Below are 21,655 nucleotides of genomic sequence, written 5' to 3' on the forward strand. Positions count from 1 at the left end.
ATCTTGGATAATTTTACAAAAAAGGGCACTCGCCAGTGTATTCTAGGATTTAGGGGGGGCGGTGTCTTTAGTAGTAAAATTGTTAAGGTCAAAATCTGGAAGCTTGTTGCGAAGGGATGTCAAGGCACACTCATAATCAGAATCCATACCATGTATACCGCTATCCCGTAAGATATGGTCTTGCAATACCCAAGATTGGGCCCGTGAGGCAACAAAAGCATAAGAGGTGGCCTCTACTGCCGAATATAAACCCAAACCCCCAAACCTAATGGGTAATGAAGCAATTCACCATTGTATGTCACCAAAGAAAGGGCCCCCACAAACCACAATGTCCTCAATCGCCCCGCGCAATCCATTGTCAAAGAATATTGCCGCCTCCTCCATGTGAACGGGTTGGCACGTCCTCAACCCAAAGAAAAGCTTAGCAATACTCATACAAGACCGAAGAAGAAGGAGCTCACTCTGGGGGTTAGACAATTGTGGAAGAAGGCGCATCAAATTCACAGCGTTTTCGGCTCTCTTTATGGCTAGATTGCGAATGAAACTAGCATCTCTACTAACAGCACCCCCAAGAAGTTTCACCCCCAAAAGCGGCCTCCCAATGTCTGCTGGAAATAGCCCCTCCCGTAATTTCCTACCATCACACGAGGGCCAAAAGAGCTCGGTTTTCCTGATATTCAGCTGAAGGCCCAATTTTGGGTCAGTCACCGTAATGATGTCCAATGCTTTGGCCACCTCCTCCGAATCTCCGATAAGTGTGCCATCATCCAAGTACCAGGCATGGAGAAGAAGCTTGCAATTGTCTCTAATCTTATGCAAGAGCGGGTGCAACACAATGGCAAAGAGAAGTGGTCCCAAGGGGTCTCCTTGTTGAACCCCAGTAGAAGACCATATATATGTGTTGCCTAGATATAACCTTGCTGCTTGACCATATAGGAATTCGACCCACAAGGAAATAGATGGACACCTCAATTTGACCTCATGAAGTAATGCGGATCTGTCAACAAGGTTAAAGGCATTAGAGAAGTCTACGGTAAGCATGGAGAGAGATTTATCATCGTGGTGCTCACTCAACAACCTATTGACGCTATGTAAAAGTATCTAAATTCATATATTAACATTGTAAAAGTATCTAAATTCATATATTTCTAGAGCTTATTTATTATCGAAAAAATCTAAAAGTATCTAAATTCATATATTAACATTGTAAATGTGAAAAATATTTTTCGGATTCAACGTGTGAATCCGGATTCACATTGTGAATTTTCAAAAATTCACATTGTGAGTTTGACGTAAAAAAAATCGAATTTGATATCATTGAAAATGGATAAAAAATTATGAATTTCTGTATTTTTAGTTTTTTTTTTTTTTTTGATAAAAAATAAGTTTTAAAAGTTGAAAAAAAAAATTGGTTCCTTGGTTAATTATGGTATCTCTATTGAACCTCATCCTATATATATATATATATATATATATATATATATATATATATATATATATATATATATATATATATATATATATATATATATATATATATATAATTTCAAATTTATAAAACTATATAAATAGTCCTTAAGGTTTATAGTATATTGCAAATATGGTACAAAGATAAAATAGTTTTTTTTTATTAAAAGCTAACAGTCAAAATTTAGATTTAACAGGAAGACTTTTCGTTTAATTTTGCAAATCACGAGGACTAGTGGTATCACGTTTTCTTTAAAAAATCTCAAAATGAGATATCTTACGAGGACTGATTATGAAATTTTGTCTAAATTCAAAGAAATGAAAATTAAAGTCAAAAGAGTTGAGTCAAAGGACGGCAACCTTAACGACTTTTGTTCAATTTCGTTGAAATGCTGCTGATCACCACCCATCGAAACCAACCCAAAAACTCCAAGAGATGGCCTCAATCTGCTTACCGTCAACACCGGGGAACTGCTCCGGCGACGACGGAAATGAAGCAGAGGAAGTCTCAGCCATTACGGTAAACGATTCGTTTCAAAGGAACGGCTCATATACAGATACTACTGGTAGTGGTAGAGGCTCATGGAAACACGCTGCGTTCCACGTGGCTACCACCATCGCCACTCCTGCTGCCTATGCTCCGCTTCCCTTCGCTGTCTCTTCTCTTGGATGGCCTCTAGGTAGTGAATTCGACCTGTAGGAATTGTTTTGGAAATTTTGGTAGCAGTTAAGTTGGATTTGATTTATGCTGACAAGGTGTTTGATGTTTTGCTCTGGGCATGTGAATCACACAAGGAGTGCTTAGTTTGGTGGGTGCAACCTTAACCACATGGTATTCTAGTCTTCTGATTGCATCTCTATGGGAATGGGATGGGAAGAAGCACACCACTTATAGACGTCTTGCTCGTAGCATTTATGGTCAGTTCTGCTCTCTTCTCCATTCATGATTGATATGAAGTTAATATGACTTCTTTGTCACATGATTTCCTTTAGCTTTCATTCTTGACCTATCTTTTATCATCTTTGACCTTCAAGGAAATTGGGGTTACTGGTCTATTGCATTTTTCCAGCAGGTGGCTTCTTTGGGCAACAATATCGCCATTCAAATTGCTGCTGGAAGTAGCCTTAAGGTCATTGATACAGTCAATTCATGTAATTCCAAATATACAATACATTCATAAGTACCAAATTTCTATTTTGTATTTACATGTATCATCATGTGCAGGCAGTGTACAAATACTACCATGAAGAGGGTAGTTTAACACTTCAACATTTTATCATCTTCTTTGGGGTCTTTGAACTTGTTCTTTCTCAGCTTCCAAATATCCATTCACTTAGATGGTTAAATGCTGTTTGTAGTTTTAGTACAATCGGATTTGCTGCAACAACTATTGGTGTCACAATCTACAATGGTAATCATATTTCAATCCATTTATATGAGCATGAGTTAATTCGGATCATATATAATTTCTAATGGATCAAACACGTAAAAAAAAATTATTTATTTATTTGTGACAGGGAAGAAGATCGATAGAAGGACTGTAAGTTATAGTCTCCCTGGAAGCTCTTCAGCAAAGATGTTCAAAGCCTTTAATGGTCTTGGGATTATTGCATTTTCGTTTGGTGATGCCATGCTTCCAGAAATTCAGGTAATTCATTAAAAAAAAAAGTAAGTTACATATTAAAAAAAAAGCAAGTTACATTTTGGTCCCTATTAATAGCTGATTTTTGCAATTTTGGTCCCAGAAAGTTCTTTCTTTCAGTTTTGGTCTAAAAATATAGGGTTTATTTGGCACCGAGCTTTGAAGAGCTTTTACCTTTATAAAAAAACAGAAATTAAAGAAAAGGCTTCGTTTGGGAGTAGAAGATTTATTTTAGAACAAAAAGCTACTTCAAGTAGCTTTTAGCTGTTATGTTATGTAATTTACACGTTTCAAAAGATTACAACAAAAACTTCTACACAAATAGAAGCTACAGACTAGTTTTTCAAAACATACCCACAGTCATTTTCCTGAAACAACAGACCAAATTTTCAAGAGAACTTTTAGGGACAAAAATTGTGAAAATCAGCTCTACTCAGGGACCAAAATGTAAGTTACTCAAAAGTAAAGATGAAAAAGAAAAACTGTGTGTGTATTACAAGTGGGATTATGTTGTATAGTTTTGAAGTTTGGTTATTGCAGAGTAGTGTTAGAGAGCCCATGAAGAAAACAATGTATAAAGGGATAGCAGCTGCATATACAATCATTGTGTTGAGTTACTGGCAATTGGCGTTTTTTGGATACTGGGCGTTTGGTTCAGAAGTTGAGCCGTTTATTGTTGCCTCTCTTAAAACACCTGAATGGACCACTGTTATGGCAAATCTTTTTGCTGTCATCCAAATATGTGGATGTTTTCAGGTATTTCCCTTTTAAGTTTTAAAATGTCACTAAACTTGTTACTTTTTTTGCCAAAGGGATAGCAGCTGCATATACAATCACAACGCATTTTTACAACTTTCATTTTTTTGCTTGGTTTTTATGTTTTTTCATAATCCATTATTACAACTTTTTTACATGTTTAAAACAATCCATTTTTACAACTTTATTTTTTTCTTCCTTGTTATATGTTTATCACAAATCTTTTTTACAACTTCATGTTTTTTCACAACCAAGTAAAAAAAGAAGTTGTAAAAACAAAGTAAAAACAAATTATGAAAAAATGTAAGATACCTTAGATAGCCAAAAAAAAAATGTGGAACCTACTCTCACCTATTATAATGACCACTTTGGCAGAAATTAACTGACCTTTAAAACTTAAAAGAAGTTATGTTACCAAATGAGCACAACTTGACTAATTTTGGTCTTCGCCCTTTGTCAAATTGTTGTACCCGACTTTTTGTTAGGTAAATATACCATCTATTTAGAAGAAAAAAACGAAATACAAAAAAACATAACTTTTACCATTTTATCCATTAAGCCACCTAACTATTTTCGTTAGTGATTAAACTATTGTACTTTTTTGACTATTCGATAAAAACATTTTTCCCAATTACCTGTTTTGATATTTGAGCGATGTATATAAAAACATCATGTGCTGTCATCCTTTTATCTTTGCAAACATTGAACTCGTTTAACCATCAAATTATTATTATTATTATTATTATTATTATTATTCAATGGTCAAACTGATATAATAGTTAAAGACTTAAAGTAGGTGTTTGCTTTTTGGACTCAACGTGCCATTAAACTTCGTTTTTTTTTGTGTGTGTGTTTACATCAAAGTCCACCTGGACGCCACCATGTTGCCATGTAATATGCCACGTGTAGGCCATGCCATCTATTTTATGATCTGTTTTTTGGTGTTGGTAAGATATATTGCAGGCCAACATACGCCTTTTTTGAAGAAAAAATGAAAAAGGCATCAAGCGAACAAAGTGGTGGTACTCGAGTTCCATTGAAAAAGCATGTTATTATGCGTCTCGTATGCACCTCATTTTACATGGCTGTGATAACACTGGTGGCTGCAGCCATGCCATTTTTTGGGGACTTTGTGTCCATATGTGGAGCCATTGGGTTCACCCCACTTGACTTTGTGTTTCCCGTATTAGCACATTTAAAAGCTGGAAAATTGCCAAAAAATTCAACCCCGATTTTTTTCTTCAACATTCTTATAGCCACATGGTTCTCTGCGGTTGCAGTTATGGGTTGCATTGGAGCTGTTAAATTCATCATAGATGACATCAACACCTACAGCTTCTTCCACGATATTTAATATAAAGATAATCCAGGGACCGTTTTTGGAACTTTGTAAATCTTATTTCTGTAAATCTAAGTTTTTCCCATGGACTGTTTCTGTAACTTTGGACCAAAGGTATTTTTGTAATTTTTTTGAAAAATGAAGGCCTCTTTTTTATTTTTCATGCCATTTAAGAAGGATGTATAATGTTTTCTTTTTGTAGTTTAGTTATTATTTCATGTCTTATTTGCCACTTGTATATTATCATTTAATTAATAGATGAGGTCAAATATGCTAATGGTTGTTTGTCATACATATTAACGGTTTTCTATAGATAGAAATCTAACCGTTTTCTCCCCTTTTTTTCTCTCCACCTCACCCTTTCAACATAAAATCTCTTATCGATTTCCCCTTTCAACTTTCAATCGCCACCACCATCCTTCATCGCCACCACCATAAATAACCCCTTTATACTTTTAGAAAAGAGAAAATAAAAAAAAATGGCAAACTATGCCACCCTTTTAGTCCTTTCATTTATTGCCTTGTCGATGGCAACAATTGGGCATTGCAGTTGGATCAGCGGTGGTGCTCCTCCCCCGGCTAGTGTAGGAGAAGTGGACCTAGAAGTCGTCGACGAATTAACAGATGAACTTGCCCCTGGTCCAAATGGCGAGCCCACAAAAGAGAAAGGTGGATCCGCCTCTGGACCAGGACCAGCTGGCGATTTCATGATCCAGGGAAAAAGATCAATCTGGGAAGGGTTTGGCGGTGTCGGGGGTGACTTTATCAACCAAGGAAAAGCAAGCGTAACCCCTGACGCTGCTGAGACGTTTATCGTCCAAGGTAAAATTTACTGCGACCCATGCCGCATCCAATTCCCAACCAAAATCAGTTTCCCGTTGCGAGATGTCAAAGTCATCCTTGCTTGTCACAAAGAGAATAGCAATGTGGAAACTTATAGGGTTGAAGGAATGAGTGATGAGAACGGAAACTATAAACTCAAGGCTGTTGGTGACCATGCAGAAGAGATTTGTGAAATCAGTGTCACTGAAAGCCCAGAAATTAACTGCCCCGACCTTATGGATGATGAAAACCATGTTAGGGTTTCTTTGACCACCAAACATGGAATCAAAGGCAGAGCCCGATATGCTAACCCACTCGGGTTCATGGCTGAAGTTGCCGATCCACGTTGCAAGGAGGTTCTCGACGAGCTTGGTTTTACTGGAATATAAATTCTTTTATTAATTTTGATCCTTATTATTCTAATTCTTGTATTTTTTTTTGTAAATTGTAATCTAGGAAATTAATAAGAGCATGCATGCTTGGAAGAAGAAAAAAAAAAGTCTTATGTACAGATATTAAGTTAAATACAATTGGGTGGTAGTTGTCAAAATCAATGTAAAATTGTACATGTATGTTGTAACATGAATATTAATGTTATTTTGCTCCCCACTCTTTAAATTGTCTCAGTTTAGGCCCTCCTTCGGGCCATATTTTTTTAGGCATGTTTACATTTTAATTTTAAGTTATTCTAGTCATATCAAATGTATCAACTAACTTTAAATTAAAAAAATAAAAACGAAAAGTGTTTTGTGGGTCATCTATCATGCCGTATACTAAAACCAGTAAATCACGATTTTGCAATAGTAACAAAGGCAGAAATACTAGCAATAGTTACGAACTAATAAAAAGTTGAGGGTTCAAAGGTGACAACATTTGAAAATTCACCAACATATGTAGTAAAAAAAACCACAAACCTACAACTATATAGTAAGTTAAGACTTTATAATTAGTCATATTGTCTCATACATAAACTATAAAACTAGAACATCTCAGCTTCTTGTCCTTCCATTTCTTATACTATGCGGAAACCAAAGGAGGGCATAGCTGTCAAGTCACTGGTGCCGGTGCCGGAGTCGGAGTCGGAGTCGGAGCTGGAGCCGGAACTGGAATTGGAACCGGGGTCGGAATCGGAATCGGGGTGGAAATCTTTCTAGCATACGATATCTCCATCATGTATTCCTTAGCTGATGAGCCGATTATGACGGAAAGTGTCTGTGAAGTTGGCTGTGTCTGTAGCCACAGCTCCATGAGATTACCTAGCAGCAACGTTGGCACCAGTGGTTGACCCATGCATCTGAGCTCAACCTGTTGAAGGGCAAAATGGTCTTTTTGCATTGAGAGAGTATTCTTGAAACAAACAAGATATAACAAAACAATCACGATTTTTAATTTGCCCTGCCCTCCTCGACTCAAATATGGAATACACTATGGTTAAGATGAAAATGAAAGAAGCTTGATTATAAAAAGGGTAAAAGAGTAATTTGCCCCCCATAATAGCAACATACGTACATTTATGTCAGTAATATGCACATTTTACTTTATTAGGGTAGGGATATGTAAGTATGTTAATACTATGGCTAAGGAATTGTAAGTGTGTTGCTATTATGGGTAAATACATTGTCTATGTTGGTAAAAAAAAATCCTACATATTACACACATGAAAGAGAAAAAGGAGCAGAAAGTATGTTATCTTCCTTTATTCGATATGAATATGAATATAATAATAATAATAATAATGTCAGAGACTTACCTCATGTTCACTTGCGAGTTTCAGTTTGCTCATAACAAACTTCTGGATAATTGAAACAGGTATGTTTGCATCCCTGAAACCAATTTAAAATGAAATTTTCAATATATAACCAATGAGGTACTACTAGATTCAAGTCACATACATGGGACCCACAATCCCATCTTCCATGTAATATGAAGCCCTGTTATGCAAATAGGCTACAAAAGGGACAATTTTGGTATTTTCTTTTAAAAATACAGTGACACGTGATTTATAGTCAAGCACTTACGACCTTCTAAATTGCTTTATCAAAAGAAATTGGAAAGAAAAGAGAAAGAGTGTTGAGGGGCAACATCAACTCGCTCATTTTGCTGTTTATAGAGGCAAGACAAAAAAAAATATCCTCAATAGTTTAAACAAGTGCACAAAGTATAATTACAAGCAAGATAAAACTTAAAGCATAGGTATTTATTTATTCTATACATTTAGCATATTGGGTCAAGACTTTCAACCCGTTTAAACCTATTTTTTTTAATAGGTTGGGTTAGGGTTAGAATTTTTGACACTAAAACAACCTTCCAAATCGTTTAAATATATATTTATTATCATTTAACATTTTAATTAAACAATTACAATATTCTAAGCAATTATTTTTTTCATTTGTAACTTATTAAACAAATTGTAATTTTTTTTTCATCTGTGTGAAGTTTATAATTTAAATGGGTCAACCGAGGTTAAGTGGTTAACTTGTTTATCTAACAGATCAAGTTGGAAAAAAAAAAAAAAAAAAAAGCAAACGGGTCAACCCATTTATCTAAGAGATTGGGCTGGTTTGGAAATTTTAAGCCCATTTAGCTGGTTATGGATATGGTTTCCTGAGGTTCTAACTCTTTTTTGAACAAAGGGAATTTTTCAATATAAATCAGAATATTTGTAACATAAGCGATTTATAATGAATGTAACAATCAAGTGACACGGATAAAAAGTTCAGGGATTATATACATTTACTATCAAATATCATGACAAATGCAAAAAATCAATAAACTGAAGTCTGAAACTAAGGTGCAGTAGAAGAATGTGATTGTGGTAATTTATGTGAAAACGAGTCAACTCGGTTATATTTATAGCTAATAATAATAATATCAGGCCAAATGAGCAAAAAAAGAGAAACTAACTTTAGTCTGACAAAACTTCCTTCTATCTGGCCCAATGGTTCACCTTCCCTGAAAAAATATTATAAAGGAAATTTAATTTAACAAGTGAATATAAGAAACAAAATTTTTTTAACAAGATTCAAGATTGATGTTGTTGAGGTGAAATAAAAGTAAAAAAACCACTCACTGTTGTTGAGAAGGCACCAAATGGAACCAAATAGGACTTATTCTTTTCTCCATTGCAGCATTATTAGCATCAGCATCCATTACAGTGGCATTACCTGCATTGTTTTTGCGTTTTTTTCTTATCTTTTTGGGTTTTGCAGATTCTGTAACATCCACATCAGACCTCCCATTCTCATCTTGAAATTTTGATCGCTTCAGTTGATCTTTTCCTTTAAGTTTACGCAATTGCCCTTCACTCTTTGGGGTATTTTGTGGTTCTGATTTCACACTAGACCCTTGTGAAGTAAACTTAGAAGATTTACTCCTATTTGCCACTTCCACCAAATAATTCAAAGGTTTCCACATATCAACCTTCCCATTCTTTGTTTCTTTATCAGGTGAAGGGGCACTCGATGGTGAAGAATTCTGCATCATTATTGTTTATTTCTCATTACAGATTTTAATAAATAAATAAAGTAAAAAAAAAAAGTATGTATTTTTATGAAGAAAATGAGTACATTGTTCTGTGTGAATTTGTTTGAAATCTCACGAGAACTCGAGCTATCTTGGTGATCATCCATGGAGTTTTCTTCTTTCTTGACAGATTTCTCAATAGAGAAAGAGGACCCACGTGGTTTCTTTCTTGAGGGTACTTTTGACCTTTTGCCAGTCATTGTAGTTTGTGTTGACACTCTAGGAGTGCTGACTACAAGTGATGAGAGTGATCTTTCTTTTCTTCTTAATGGTAATGTAACTGAAGGCACAACTTCAGGAGCCTTTACCCTTCTTCTTTTTGAGGGAAATATTTTCCCTCTGACATCTTGCAAACTATGATCTGGCCTGTTTAATTACAATAATCAAATACATTAATCATGTTTCAACAGCATATTCTGTATCATGAACATTTGTTTTATAAAGAAAATCATGTTGATGAATGAAAATGAACAGATATGGGTTTTCATTAAATGAAGTGCTCAAATTAACCTAAAAAAGGAAAAGTTAAGAATCTGATTCATTTGGAAATGTATTAAAGATAGGATATATGGAAAATAATATATACCAAAAAGGATATTATCTACAATAAATCATCAAAATATAGCCTAATAATGAAAGAAACAGAACCTCTGGATTTGTTGTACAGCAAGTTGTGACAGTGTTCCCTAAATTATAAACATTCATAATTCTTCTCATTATAACAGGTTTGCAAACTATAATAATGTTCTTTATAGTCACATTATGCAAAAAGACAAAAAAAAAATACATATAACTATAACAGATATATCAAACTCAATTCTGTAACATGGATACAAATTAATAATTTAAGAGCACTGATAAATGACATAATGTTAGAGAGAGATTGACTGACCTCAGTTTCTCTAAAGGCACACATCCCAGATCAATATTGCATATTGGACAACATTCAAGCTCATCATCTGTGAGCTTCTTATGAATACATTTCCTGCAGACTGGATGATGTTCAAGAGAGGCAAAACACAATTAGCAAATACACATTTCTTAGAGTTGTTACAGACATAGAAAATTTAAACAGATAGGTTTCATTGTAAAAGTTTTCAACTAAAGAAAGGCCAAGTCTTTGCTATTTTTGGGAAAAAACAAGATTGAAATAGTTACATAGAAAAATTAGGGGAACTGAAAATTATGCCCCGTTTTGTCAATTCTGTTTTTTAAGATCCGTGAAACAGAATAATACTGGGAAATATGTAGGAAATTTTCAGCCAAATTTCAACAACTATGTTTATAAACAGCAAAGAACAAAAACCACGATATCAGATTAATGGAAAAGGTATCCGGTTCATTCCAATTAATCAAGTAAGAAAAACACATGCTTTTTGCCATTCAACATGAAAGATAATAGATAAAAGATAAACAAAGTATTAATTAAGAGAATCATAACCAGATCACCATGAAGAATCCCAATTGTGAACTCGTACATACTAACAACACTAAGTTAAACAAAACCAGATCGAACTCAAACTTTTGAAGTGAAGGTTATGATTGAATTGGATGAGCAACAAGAGAGAGAAATACTCACACGTATGAAGGCATTCGGGGATAGTAGTGGCATCTCGAAAGAGCTTATTGCAGATAGGGCATGTCATGCATGCCGCTACCGATTCTCTTCGTAATTTCACCACCTGAGTATTTGACATCTTCACACAACACCACCAAGCAATTCACCAACAAAGCCCAAGCAGCCCTCTTCGTAAACACACCACACACAAACACAAATGGCCTCACGCACGTAGTTCCTAAAGGAGGTGCATGTTAGCAACACCGTTTGGGGAAACACATTGAATTTACGTAGGTAATTTGCCTGCATTGAAGACAAGAAGTGAGATCAACAACGATTGAATCAACTCTCAAGGCACTAACATATATGCATAAACACGATATACGCAGCCACGTGTGTGTATAGAGATATATATATAGATAGATATATAGGGGGGGAGAAAGAGAAACTGAGAAAGCGAGCAACATACCCTCGATCTATGAAGATACGATTTGAAGATTAAGGAGGTGGGTATGAATGATTTGCGAAGAAACGACGTGGGTTGGTGATGAATTTGGACAAGAGGCGTCGCTAGATCATCTGTCTGGGAGTCGAAATCGAGAGTTTTAGAGAGAGAGAGTAGAGAGAGAAGGGTGGGTTTCGTAATTGTAAAATGGCATGGACCGAACACTTCTTTGGTTTACTAAGTCTTTTTTTTTTCTTTTTAAATGCGAAGTAAAATAGATTATTAGGAAAATCGCATATATGATATAACATCTCGATTTTATTTAATTTATTTTGCTTTTTAAAATCACAATTAATTGCATACTTACAATCTTACAACACATCCAGTTATTCTACAATGTCATCTATAAATATTGGCTTTGTATCGACAGATTTTCATGAATATATAAAGTATAAATCTAAATCTTTATACAAATATTATTATTATATTAAATTATTGGCAGTTTAATAATATAACTTATTTTCATAATAACAAAGAAGACCCATATGAAAAAGGAAGATTTAAAATATACTAAAAAATGTATATTTAGAATCATTTCTATCTTTGAGTTATTATATACAGTTTACAGGTTGCTTCTCAAATTGTAAAAGAATATCAAAGACCTTTATCATCTTATTTTCAATCATCGAGAATAAAATCTTAGTGTATTTTCATACTGGAAAACATGCCAAAATATTATAGTGCATGTTATGATATCTTAATAACAAGACAAAAAAAAAACATACGTGGTTTATAGAATGTCTAATTACAATTAATATTATAAATACAAAGAAAAAATACTTTGCATGCTTTTGCCTCTTGTACAGGGGATTCTTAATGTCAGATGTCATCTTGAGACGCAACTGTTTTTAGCATATGAATGAACGACTATTGACATCCATCTATCATATTTCATTTCGATGAAATTTACGGATCTGTTGTTATTGCTATTATAAAAATACAAGAAAATAAAATCGTTTGATCTAAATGACATATTGATATATAAATACAAGAAAATAAAATCATTTGATTTAAATGACATTTGATATTACATGATATACTGATTATCTTTCTAGAGACTACATTACATGCATATTATTCTTGATTATTCCAGATCAAGAAGTCTAACTTCATTCCCAAATTATAATCACGAGACATAGATCGGAAAATTATCAATGACAAGAAATATTACAGGACTTATTTATATATGAATTTACAAACAACCTTTAAATTATATTTTATTGTATATTTTTTAGTTTAATATTTTAAACATTATTATAAGTTAAATATATAGATGACAGCTTATAAGTATAAGTAGTTTAATTATTTATTTAGCTATTTACTTTTTTCTTTTTTGATAGCTACCATTATTTTCGTACTTAATTTTGAAACGATAAACAAAGTAGGAAGAGGATAAATTAATGGATAAAGTACACCAAGTGATAACATGCGCAGGTGGTGTGAAAGGGCCAAAACTGCACACCAGTTTTTTATTTTTTTTATTATAAAGTTACATAAATGGTCCTATGATTTAGCAAAATAGGCACGTATAGTCGTATACAGTCCAATTTCAAAAAATAGACAAACTCGGTTTTTTTGTTTTCGATCATCCCTAAGCTATCAAATCTAACAGATAGCGGTTAAATTCCTAATAAAATGATTTCTTTACCATTTTTTTCATATCTTTTTTGTTTTTAGATTTTTATTTTTTTAATTTTTTATTATTAAATTAGAAATCGTTCGTATCTACTCCTATCCCAACTCTACCACCTCCAACGCCGCCTGCCACCGCTCGCTACTTCCCATCAGTTTACCGAAAACCACCCAAATGTTAGCGGAGATGGGTTTTCACCTAGACGACTTTTAGAGTTAAATTGGTTGAAGTTGATAATTACACTCGGCAGATTATTATCGTTCTTCTCAAAAAAATGAAATTATAAAAGTACGTTCGTTATCAACATCTCCCTTCAGTAAATAAAATAAAAAAGGGGCAAGATGATCAATCATGTAGCCAAATCTCTCAAAATAACTTCACAAAACTCATACGACATATCCCCCAAATTTTATGTGTAATTTGCAATCAGAGATTTAGGAGAATTGAGATTTTAGTTGCAAGAAGTTGTTTCTAATGATCTAAATGCATGGGATGTGCTCAAAGGGTTATCTCAAAACATCGATCTCATACTGACAGCAGTCGAGCTCCAATCGATCACAAGTTTTGCTCTTCTCACCTTGATGATGGAGCACCGAGTCTGCAAAATCAATCTTGTTAAAATTAAATTTTCGTTAATAGTACTTGCCTATTCGAACTTTTATTCGCCTAAAAACACTTGGAATTGAATCTGATTTTGAACAATTTATTTCAATTCTACAACTTATTTTAGGATCAAGCTCAACGTTTCTTTGAAACTTAATGTAGCTGATGATCAAAACCTTAATCCAAATCAAAGTGGTGATGGAGAATGGGAGTGGTTTCCCAAGGTATGATGATCCAACGATTATTTCAACCTAAAAAAAACAATACTAAAAACTCAATTAGTTTTCATGGTTTATGCTTTAATCATCGACTAATCAAATGTATAACATGTACATACATACCTTCCAGCATCTTGCCATGTAACATCGGTGACGAATTCGACGATGAGAGCACTAAAAGTAGCCAACATAGCCAACCAACAATGGATTAGTTCGCACTCCCTAAACCTTTGAAGCCCAAAGACTTCATTGTATGGCTAGAAAGGTGTCGATTTCCCATATGCATCTTTGAACTGGGTTTTGATCACGTCTACAGACAAATTCTTCGCTAATTCTAGTCCAGTAAGTCCAAATTAAATTGTAAATACCTTGGCAGTTCTAGATGCTTTGATTTTCTAGAATCATTTCAAGAAAGGGAGGGGTCGTTGTGGTCGCATCTTTCGATTTTAAGACACTGATTCAAGAAGTAGAGGAATTTAGGGGAACATCTTTCCCCATTATTATTGATGCCAAATTGAGGGATAGATATTACATAAATGGTCCATGCATAATAGGGAAATAATCATAAAATATGAAAAAGGAAAAATAAAGGGTAAATATGTCATTTTACAGAAACTTAACGGCGGTTTTTTGACGTCGTGTGTCGGAAGGACCATTTCTGTAATATCAACAAAACACAAGGACCGAGTTTGTCTATTTTCATGAAATAAGACTATTATGTGCCTATTTTTCCAAACCATGGACCATTTATGTAATTTTTGTTTTCTTAATCTACCCATACAGCATCATGTACTTTTGGTCTTTTGGGCTTTCTTGTGGACTATAGGAATATGACTATTATGTGGTATAACTAAGCACGCTGAGCCCGTCGGAGACACCAAATCATCTTAGACAACATCGTTTATTCAAGAATCGAGACCATGGGCGTGTTTGGCAAAGCTATGTAACATCCGAGTTCCGATTATGTTTTTCCACTCTTTAATTGTGGCTTTTATAATTCATAAGAAAGTCGAAGGTGATGGGTTTTGAGCAATACAACATTCATATGTTGTACATGCAACCCTAATGCTTCGGATCTATGTTTTTCTCAAGTTATACATGCAAATCAAGTTATCCAAAGCATGAGCCCTAACTAGCATACAATTTTCGAAATTTGTAACATAAAACAAAGTTAGAAGAATACCTTTATCCTTTGTAGCTTGTATATCTTGACCTTCAAAAGCTTAGTGCCTCAATTGTCGCACCTCTAGTGAGTCACAAACACCAAATAGCAAGTTGGAAGAATATGAGAGAGGTTAGGAGGCTCAAAACCGGCTAGGGTATTCTCTTGGAAGCAAAGTGGCCGATTTTGGGAGTCCTAGGGGTTCCTTATATAGCTGAGCTGCTAGGGTTTCTGACTAGAACTCTAATTCTTTGCTTAGGCCTTAAGCAACCCATTAAATCCTTCCAGAACCCCAATTTGGATTAACTCTATGTAGGATACACATAGAATTTCGTCCATCCCTTCTTAGGGATGCACAAGCCCAACTTGCAAATATCATATTGATGGGTTTTTAGCATTACATCAATCCTATGATGCACATGCAAACCCTAAAGCTTTGGATTTAGTTTGTCTAGTTGTACATGCAATAATCATCCAAAAATTATAAACTCTAGATCTAGCATACTATAATCGAAATTAACATATGAATATGGTTAGGAATATTACCTTGATTGTTATGTAGTAATAACAATCACAAACCTTCTTGATCTTGACTTCTGAAAGCCTGGTGCCTCAAATGTTGCACCTCTAATGGAGTCACAAACACCACTAGCAACAAGATGACTTAGGAAAGGGAGGAGGAGGCACAAAATGCGTCCAAGGTACTCTAGATAGGGTTAGGCACGAATTTGGTGGCCTTATGGGTTCCTTTTATAGTTAGGCTTCTAGGGTTATCAACTAGGAAACCCTAATCCAGTTGCTTATTCCTTAAGCAACCCAAATATCCTTCTAGAAGGCCCTTTGGACGATTTCTATATGGACTCTCATATAGAATTTGTCCATTGCTTCCTTATGGATCCTAAGCCCAACTTTGTAAGTATCTTATAATTACAGTATCAGTCCCCTTTATTTAATTAATCTTTTTTGACCATAAAATTAATTCTTGATCAATATTAATTAAACAATATGATTTCTCTTTTAATATATTATTCACATAACATATTAATAAACCATAATTAATCCTCTTTCTCCTTAATTCATCCTATCAGTTGCTATGGTGAAGGCAACCCAAAGGACCATGCTCATAATCGGGTCAAGTACATACCAAAATAGTTATGGGATTAGACACCTAATCCAACAGTTTCCCACTTGGATAAGTCTAATAACTCTTTTGCAAGTACGACTTCAGAACCTGACTAGCAATCATAGCTTTCAAAAGCCGTTGTCAACTCTAATCTTATCAGTAATGTGTCCTTTAGATAAGGGATCATATATTCTTCAATTCTAGATATCGTATAGACATGAGACATGGACTTTAATCATTCTCTCAGTCTATGTGTTGTTTCCCGATTTCCGATTTATGACGACTGACAACAGACTACAATTGAACACATCAACTTAGTCCAGGCTTGGCCAAGCGCTTAGGTGTCATCACTAAATCATCGAGGGGCCCACAGATATTGCTTTTATCCCACATTGGATAAAAGGAACGAATAAACTTCGACTCAAATGCTTGTTTGTACTTACTTATCAAATCACACACAGCAATATGTTTTATAACACCAAGTTACTGGTGCGTTTACATATTATCAATGTGCAACCAACTTGTAAACTACAACTCACATGTCTCCGTTTCAAGAATATAAGATATTATCGTCTCACAATCACTCATGATAAAATCCATGAAGTGATTCACGTGAGCGTGGGCTTATTCCAATACTCAAATCTTATTTCAGGAGCACTCATGAATACTGCAACAAACTTTTGCTATGTCTAAAACACTTCAGACAATCTACAGTCAGATTCATGACAGTCTTGCCTCAATACCTATTTCCAAATTATGTTTGATTGTGGATGGTTTGAATAATCTTATTCTTCGGGAAGTCAAAACATGCTAGATGAAACACAAAAATAATCGAACCCAATATAGCCCCAAACTTTTGAGTATAAATAAAACACCTTTTATTTAGTCACCATATTGATTACACATTATTCATTGTATAATGTTTCGGATAATCAACTTATTACTTGAATTATAACAACAGTTGTCCCATGCTCCAAGCATGCACACTATGTTTACCTATGGTCCTTACTTTGTGAAATAGATCAATTGAATACATTCCCAATGATGCTCATTTCACAATTCAAAATCCTTATCATAAGTGTAAGAATACTAATTCTTGCCACCATTAGAATATGTTAGATTCTAACACTTTATGCAACGATCCTTTCGTAACGTCACAGCACCAAAGCCACCAAGACTTTGCCAATGATATTACAAAGTGCTCTATTGGAGATTGTTACAAGGCAATTCCATAGATATGAAGTCTCACATTCAAAGTACATTCCTTTGAACATCCTTTTTGCATAAAAGTTTCTAATCTAAACGTAGATTCTTAACGTCCAACTCCCAATATGGAAACATTTCCATATATGTCATACGACAACTCATTCTAAATAGAGTATAATCTATTCATAATAATGTCAATATGGTCCATTCATTACTATACTTCCAACTGCCCACAAGTGACCAATCCTTGGCGAACCTTAGTTTGTCCTTGACAGTTGTTTAATTATTTTAGTCATATCCGGTTCTGGTCCTTTTCCCTCTTAATGCCCTAGGCATTTGGAAAATTTAGAATGGTCGAATATTACAGCATATGCAATCGATCCTATACTAGAAGCGTATGGGACACGATTCATGAAAAACGTGATACTTTACCACTTTCTTGCTATAATATTGCCATATATAGAATTCTTTTAAATTGAACCTTTTCAACATAACATCCATATATGTCCTTTGATTAAATTTGATTAAAATTCCTCGATCCAGGATTTTAGATTTTGAAATGAAGTATAATATTCTCTTTCCCTTAATTATAGCAAAACAACTTTTCAACCCCTGCAACTTTGCAAAGTGAAACTTTTGTTTTCTATAATTAATATTGTTAACTTGCAACACTTAAAATAATAATCATGCTCCCACTAACATGATAATTATATCCATACCAGCATAACTTTTATGCTCCCACTAGCTTTGACACATATTCAGAAAGCAGTTGGACTTCTAGAATTCAATACTTATTGACTTCCAAAGTTCATATTTCTAATATGATATGCTTCGATAAGCATTTATCTAAGCTTATCAAACTCATACACCTTTCCTTAGATAGCGCATATGTATGTCTAAACTAATTCATAACTTATATCAATAAGTCCTAAATGTTTAGACTAATTGTCAAATCTCACAATTCGAACTATGAAGAAGGATGTTGTAATCATAATCGAATTTGAGGACGCAAATATCACAACTGCTATCTCCTTAAAATCTCTCTTATAGAAAGCGTTTCCTCATAATTATTTTCATGAAACGGAGAGAAGCCTTACCACTTATTTTTTATGGCGTAAGTGTTCCTATCCATGTGAATTTGTCCTCATAATTATTTTCATGAAATGGAGAGAAGCCTTACCACTTAGATTTTATGGCGTGTTCTATCCATGTGAATTTGTCATAATCATAATCATAAAACAATGTTCGTGACAAATCCAAACTCATATGGACTGAACTGGTTCAATCTTAATTTCTTGTCATCTGGTAGCACAAGAGCCTACCATGTCTTCCAAGTAGTTGTGCGGATCACCCATACAAATCAATGAACTTTCATTGATTAAGGTGCTTTGCCTTTATTCATTCAAATGAGAACTCATAGAAATCACATGCATGGTCAACTCAACTGGAATGGCACAGAAACAAGAACGTGTCAACATGATAGGTTGCAAACCTCAATTCGTGTGCTAGTGTTTAACAATAGGTTTACTCTTGATTAGTGAAAGCATTTCCTCATAATCGAATTTGAGGACGCAAATATCACAACTGCTATCTCCTTAAAATCTCTCTTAGTGAAAGCGTTTCCTCATAATTATTTTCATGAAACGGAGAGAAACCTTACCACTTAGATTTTATGGCGTAAGTGTTCCTTTCCATGTGAATTTGTCATAATCATAATCATAAAACAATGTTCATGACAAATCCAAACTCATATGGATTGAACTTGTTCGATCTTAATTTCTTGCCATTTGGTAGCATAAGAGCCTACCATGTCTTCCAAGTAGTTGTGCAGATCACCCATACAAATCAATGAACTTTCATTGATTAAGGTGCTCTGCCTTTATTCATTCAAATGAGAACTCATAGAACTCACATACATGGTCAACTCAACTGGAATGGCACAAAAACAAGAATGTGTCAACATGATAGGTTGCAAACCTCAAGTCGTGTGCTAGTGTTTAACAATAGGTTTACTCTTGATTAGTTCTTGAAACTTTTCAAGATTATTTAGACTCCCAATGTCCTCTTGACATATAAAATTCTCTCGTCAAGAAACATTCATTGACAAAAAAATATTCAAGAGTTAGTGCGGTTTCTCATCAAGACAAACATTTCATACAATTGGCCTTAGTTGGTCTTTGTCTTATCCAAGACATCACAACTTACCAATGTCAAATGTGCAAGAGTAAAAAAATTTCTACTCCACATTTGATGAGTGCTATAAACCTTCTTAAGATGATGCCACTCAAGTCACAATCTTGCAGTACGACTCTAAGGCTTGATTTTGGAACGAAGTATGACTCATCCTTTTGATTTAACCATTTCAACAATTTCCAATTCATCTGCTTAGAGGATCAATTGTGATACGGTTTCATAATCACTAAGATGATCATAAAACATGATACTTAAGTACTCTCCCTTCTTTTCAGATTGGAGAGGCTTTTATCTTTCTGCCTAATTGATTCTTCTTATTCGTTCTGCTATTCATTGGAACTTTTCCAATGATTCAGAATCACACATAATCTTGTAAGCATAACCATATTTACTAAACCTTTAGTAAATCATGACGAATAGTCTTATCATTTTTGTGGTGGACTTGACCAGTGCACAACATTGTGTTCTAGTCCTTTAGTCCTTTACTTGACTCACATACTTGTGTGAACAAGGAATAAGTCTTAACTTCCTAAACACGGAGGTTCTAATTCATCACACAATACAATTTGTATGATTCCAAGTTTCTGTCGAATTGAAACTTGGGGGATGAGAATCTTTCCTTATTTGATAAATTTCTGACACTACCACAACTAACATAACTAAGAATCACATCCATTTCAACATTGGTAATAATAGAAACAAACAAACATCAATTTTCACAAATGTCATTGAAAAGAATTATAAATAAGACAAAAAGCAAAATTTATTTTATTTATAAAAACGCGGAAAAACTTGTCCTTACAACACAATTGAAATGAAAACTATGCTATTACATATTGACTCTTCTGGAATGGTACACGGGACTATCTCAGACTCATCCTTTCTCTTGCGTAGAGAAAAATTTTCTGGACTTCCAATGTTGCCATCATCAATGTCCATAGAAGTTTAGGAGGTTGACTTACAAGACACAATTGCTAGACTAGTGTGCCAAATCATTGCTGATTCAGCAACAATAAGCAAATAAGTCAAATTAATGAGGGTCACGTCGTGATTCCATCATATAGTACTCTCTAATGAACTCACTATATGAGCCGGGAAGTGATTGAAGAACCCAGTCAACATCCAACTTCCTCAGGAAAACAACACCCATCATTTCCAACTTGTCAAAGTGTGACTTCATCTCCAATACATGTGCACACACATACTTCCCAACTTCATGTCTTTTTGCCAATAGGAGGTGGTAGAGGAAGTGCCGCATGATTTTCATTTCCATGATCCTATCGTGGAACATCACCTTCAAGTGGAAAACTTTTTCCAAAGGATCTGGGGAGACCATAATCATTTGGCATCTACAAAATGGGAGAAAATTCAAGTTAGTTGATAAGAATCCTTTATATAACACCCAAATGAAATATCAAGGCTAGAATCCAACACAATATTCTGCAATTAGGAAGAGGGATGTCGTAATCCAATTGCAAAATATTTGAAGGTAGGTAAAGGACGATTTACCAATTTCCACCATGAAAAACGAAAAGAAAATTAGGTTTTAAATGCTTTGAAACTCCTAGATCTTTTGAGATTCATTGAACTTTTTAATGACAAGTTTAATCTCGATTATGCCCTTCAAGTTTGTGACTGGGATGCCGAGGATCACAAACAATGTGTGGATAACCATGCAAATTAGCTTGGTACTCTCGATGTCGATCACCACCCAATCAATGTGTCGGTTAACCACACACGCTTAGGGCTGTCAAATCGGGCAGTCGTGTCGTGTTTTTGTATGACACGACACTGTTGGATAAGGTGTCTAAGTCCATAACTATTTCTGGTATGTACTTGACCTGACCCGGCATGGTCCATTTGGGTTGCATGGCATCATGCATTTGGATAGACTAAATGAGAGAA

The 21,655-nt window shown here is 34.6% G+C and overlaps 3 protein-coding genes across 3 annotated transcripts; 2 read left to right on the plus strand and 1 right to left on the minus strand.

Annotated features, from left to right (window-relative positions):
- Positions 1 to 1,820: 1,820 nt before the first annotated feature.
- On the plus strand, positions 1,821 to 5,361 carry LOC111910907 (GABA transporter 1). Its single transcript, XM_023906715.3, has 7 exons — positions 1,821 to 2,147; positions 2,263 to 2,385; positions 2,503 to 2,597; positions 2,693 to 2,879; positions 2,986 to 3,116; positions 3,651 to 3,866; positions 4,819 to 5,361. The coding sequence occupies exons 1-7, from the start codon at positions 1,904 to 1,906 to the stop codon at positions 5,218 to 5,220; spliced, it is 1,398 nt and encodes a 465-aa protein (XP_023762483.1). The 5' UTR covers positions 1,821 to 1,903; the 3' UTR covers positions 5,221 to 5,361.
- Positions 5,362 to 5,484: 123 nt separating this feature from the next.
- On the plus strand, positions 5,485 to 6,708 carry LOC111910909 (anther-specific protein LAT52). Its single transcript, XM_023906716.3, has one exon. It carries the CDS (start codon positions 5,685 to 5,687, stop codon positions 6,414 to 6,416), a length of 732 nt encoding a protein of 243 aa, XP_023762484.1. The 5' UTR covers positions 5,485 to 5,684; the 3' UTR covers positions 6,417 to 6,708.
- A 128-nt stretch (positions 6,709 to 6,836) lies between these two features.
- Positions 6,837 to 11,778, minus strand: LOC111910910 (E3 ubiquitin protein ligase DRIP2). The gene is made up of 8 exons (XM_023906717.3): positions 11,577 to 11,778; positions 11,129 to 11,410; positions 10,442 to 10,541; positions 9,594 to 9,915; positions 9,098 to 9,501; positions 8,932 to 8,979; positions 7,778 to 7,850; positions 6,837 to 7,332 (listed from the first exon to the last, which is right to left on the minus strand). The coding sequence occupies exons 2-8, from the start codon at positions 11,244 to 11,246 to the stop codon at positions 7,075 to 7,077; spliced, it is 1,323 nt and encodes a 440-aa protein (XP_023762485.1). The 5' UTR covers positions 11,247 to 11,410; positions 11,577 to 11,778; the 3' UTR covers positions 6,837 to 7,074.
- Between the last annotated feature and the right edge of the window lie 9,877 nt (positions 11,779 to 21,655).

Source organism: Lactuca sativa, chromosome 8 (assembly GCF_002870075.4).
Source record: "Lactuca sativa cultivar Salinas chromosome 8, Lsat_Salinas_v11, whole genome shotgun sequence".
Taxonomy (NCBI): domain Eukaryota; kingdom Viridiplantae; phylum Streptophyta; class Magnoliopsida; order Asterales; family Asteraceae; genus Lactuca; species Lactuca sativa.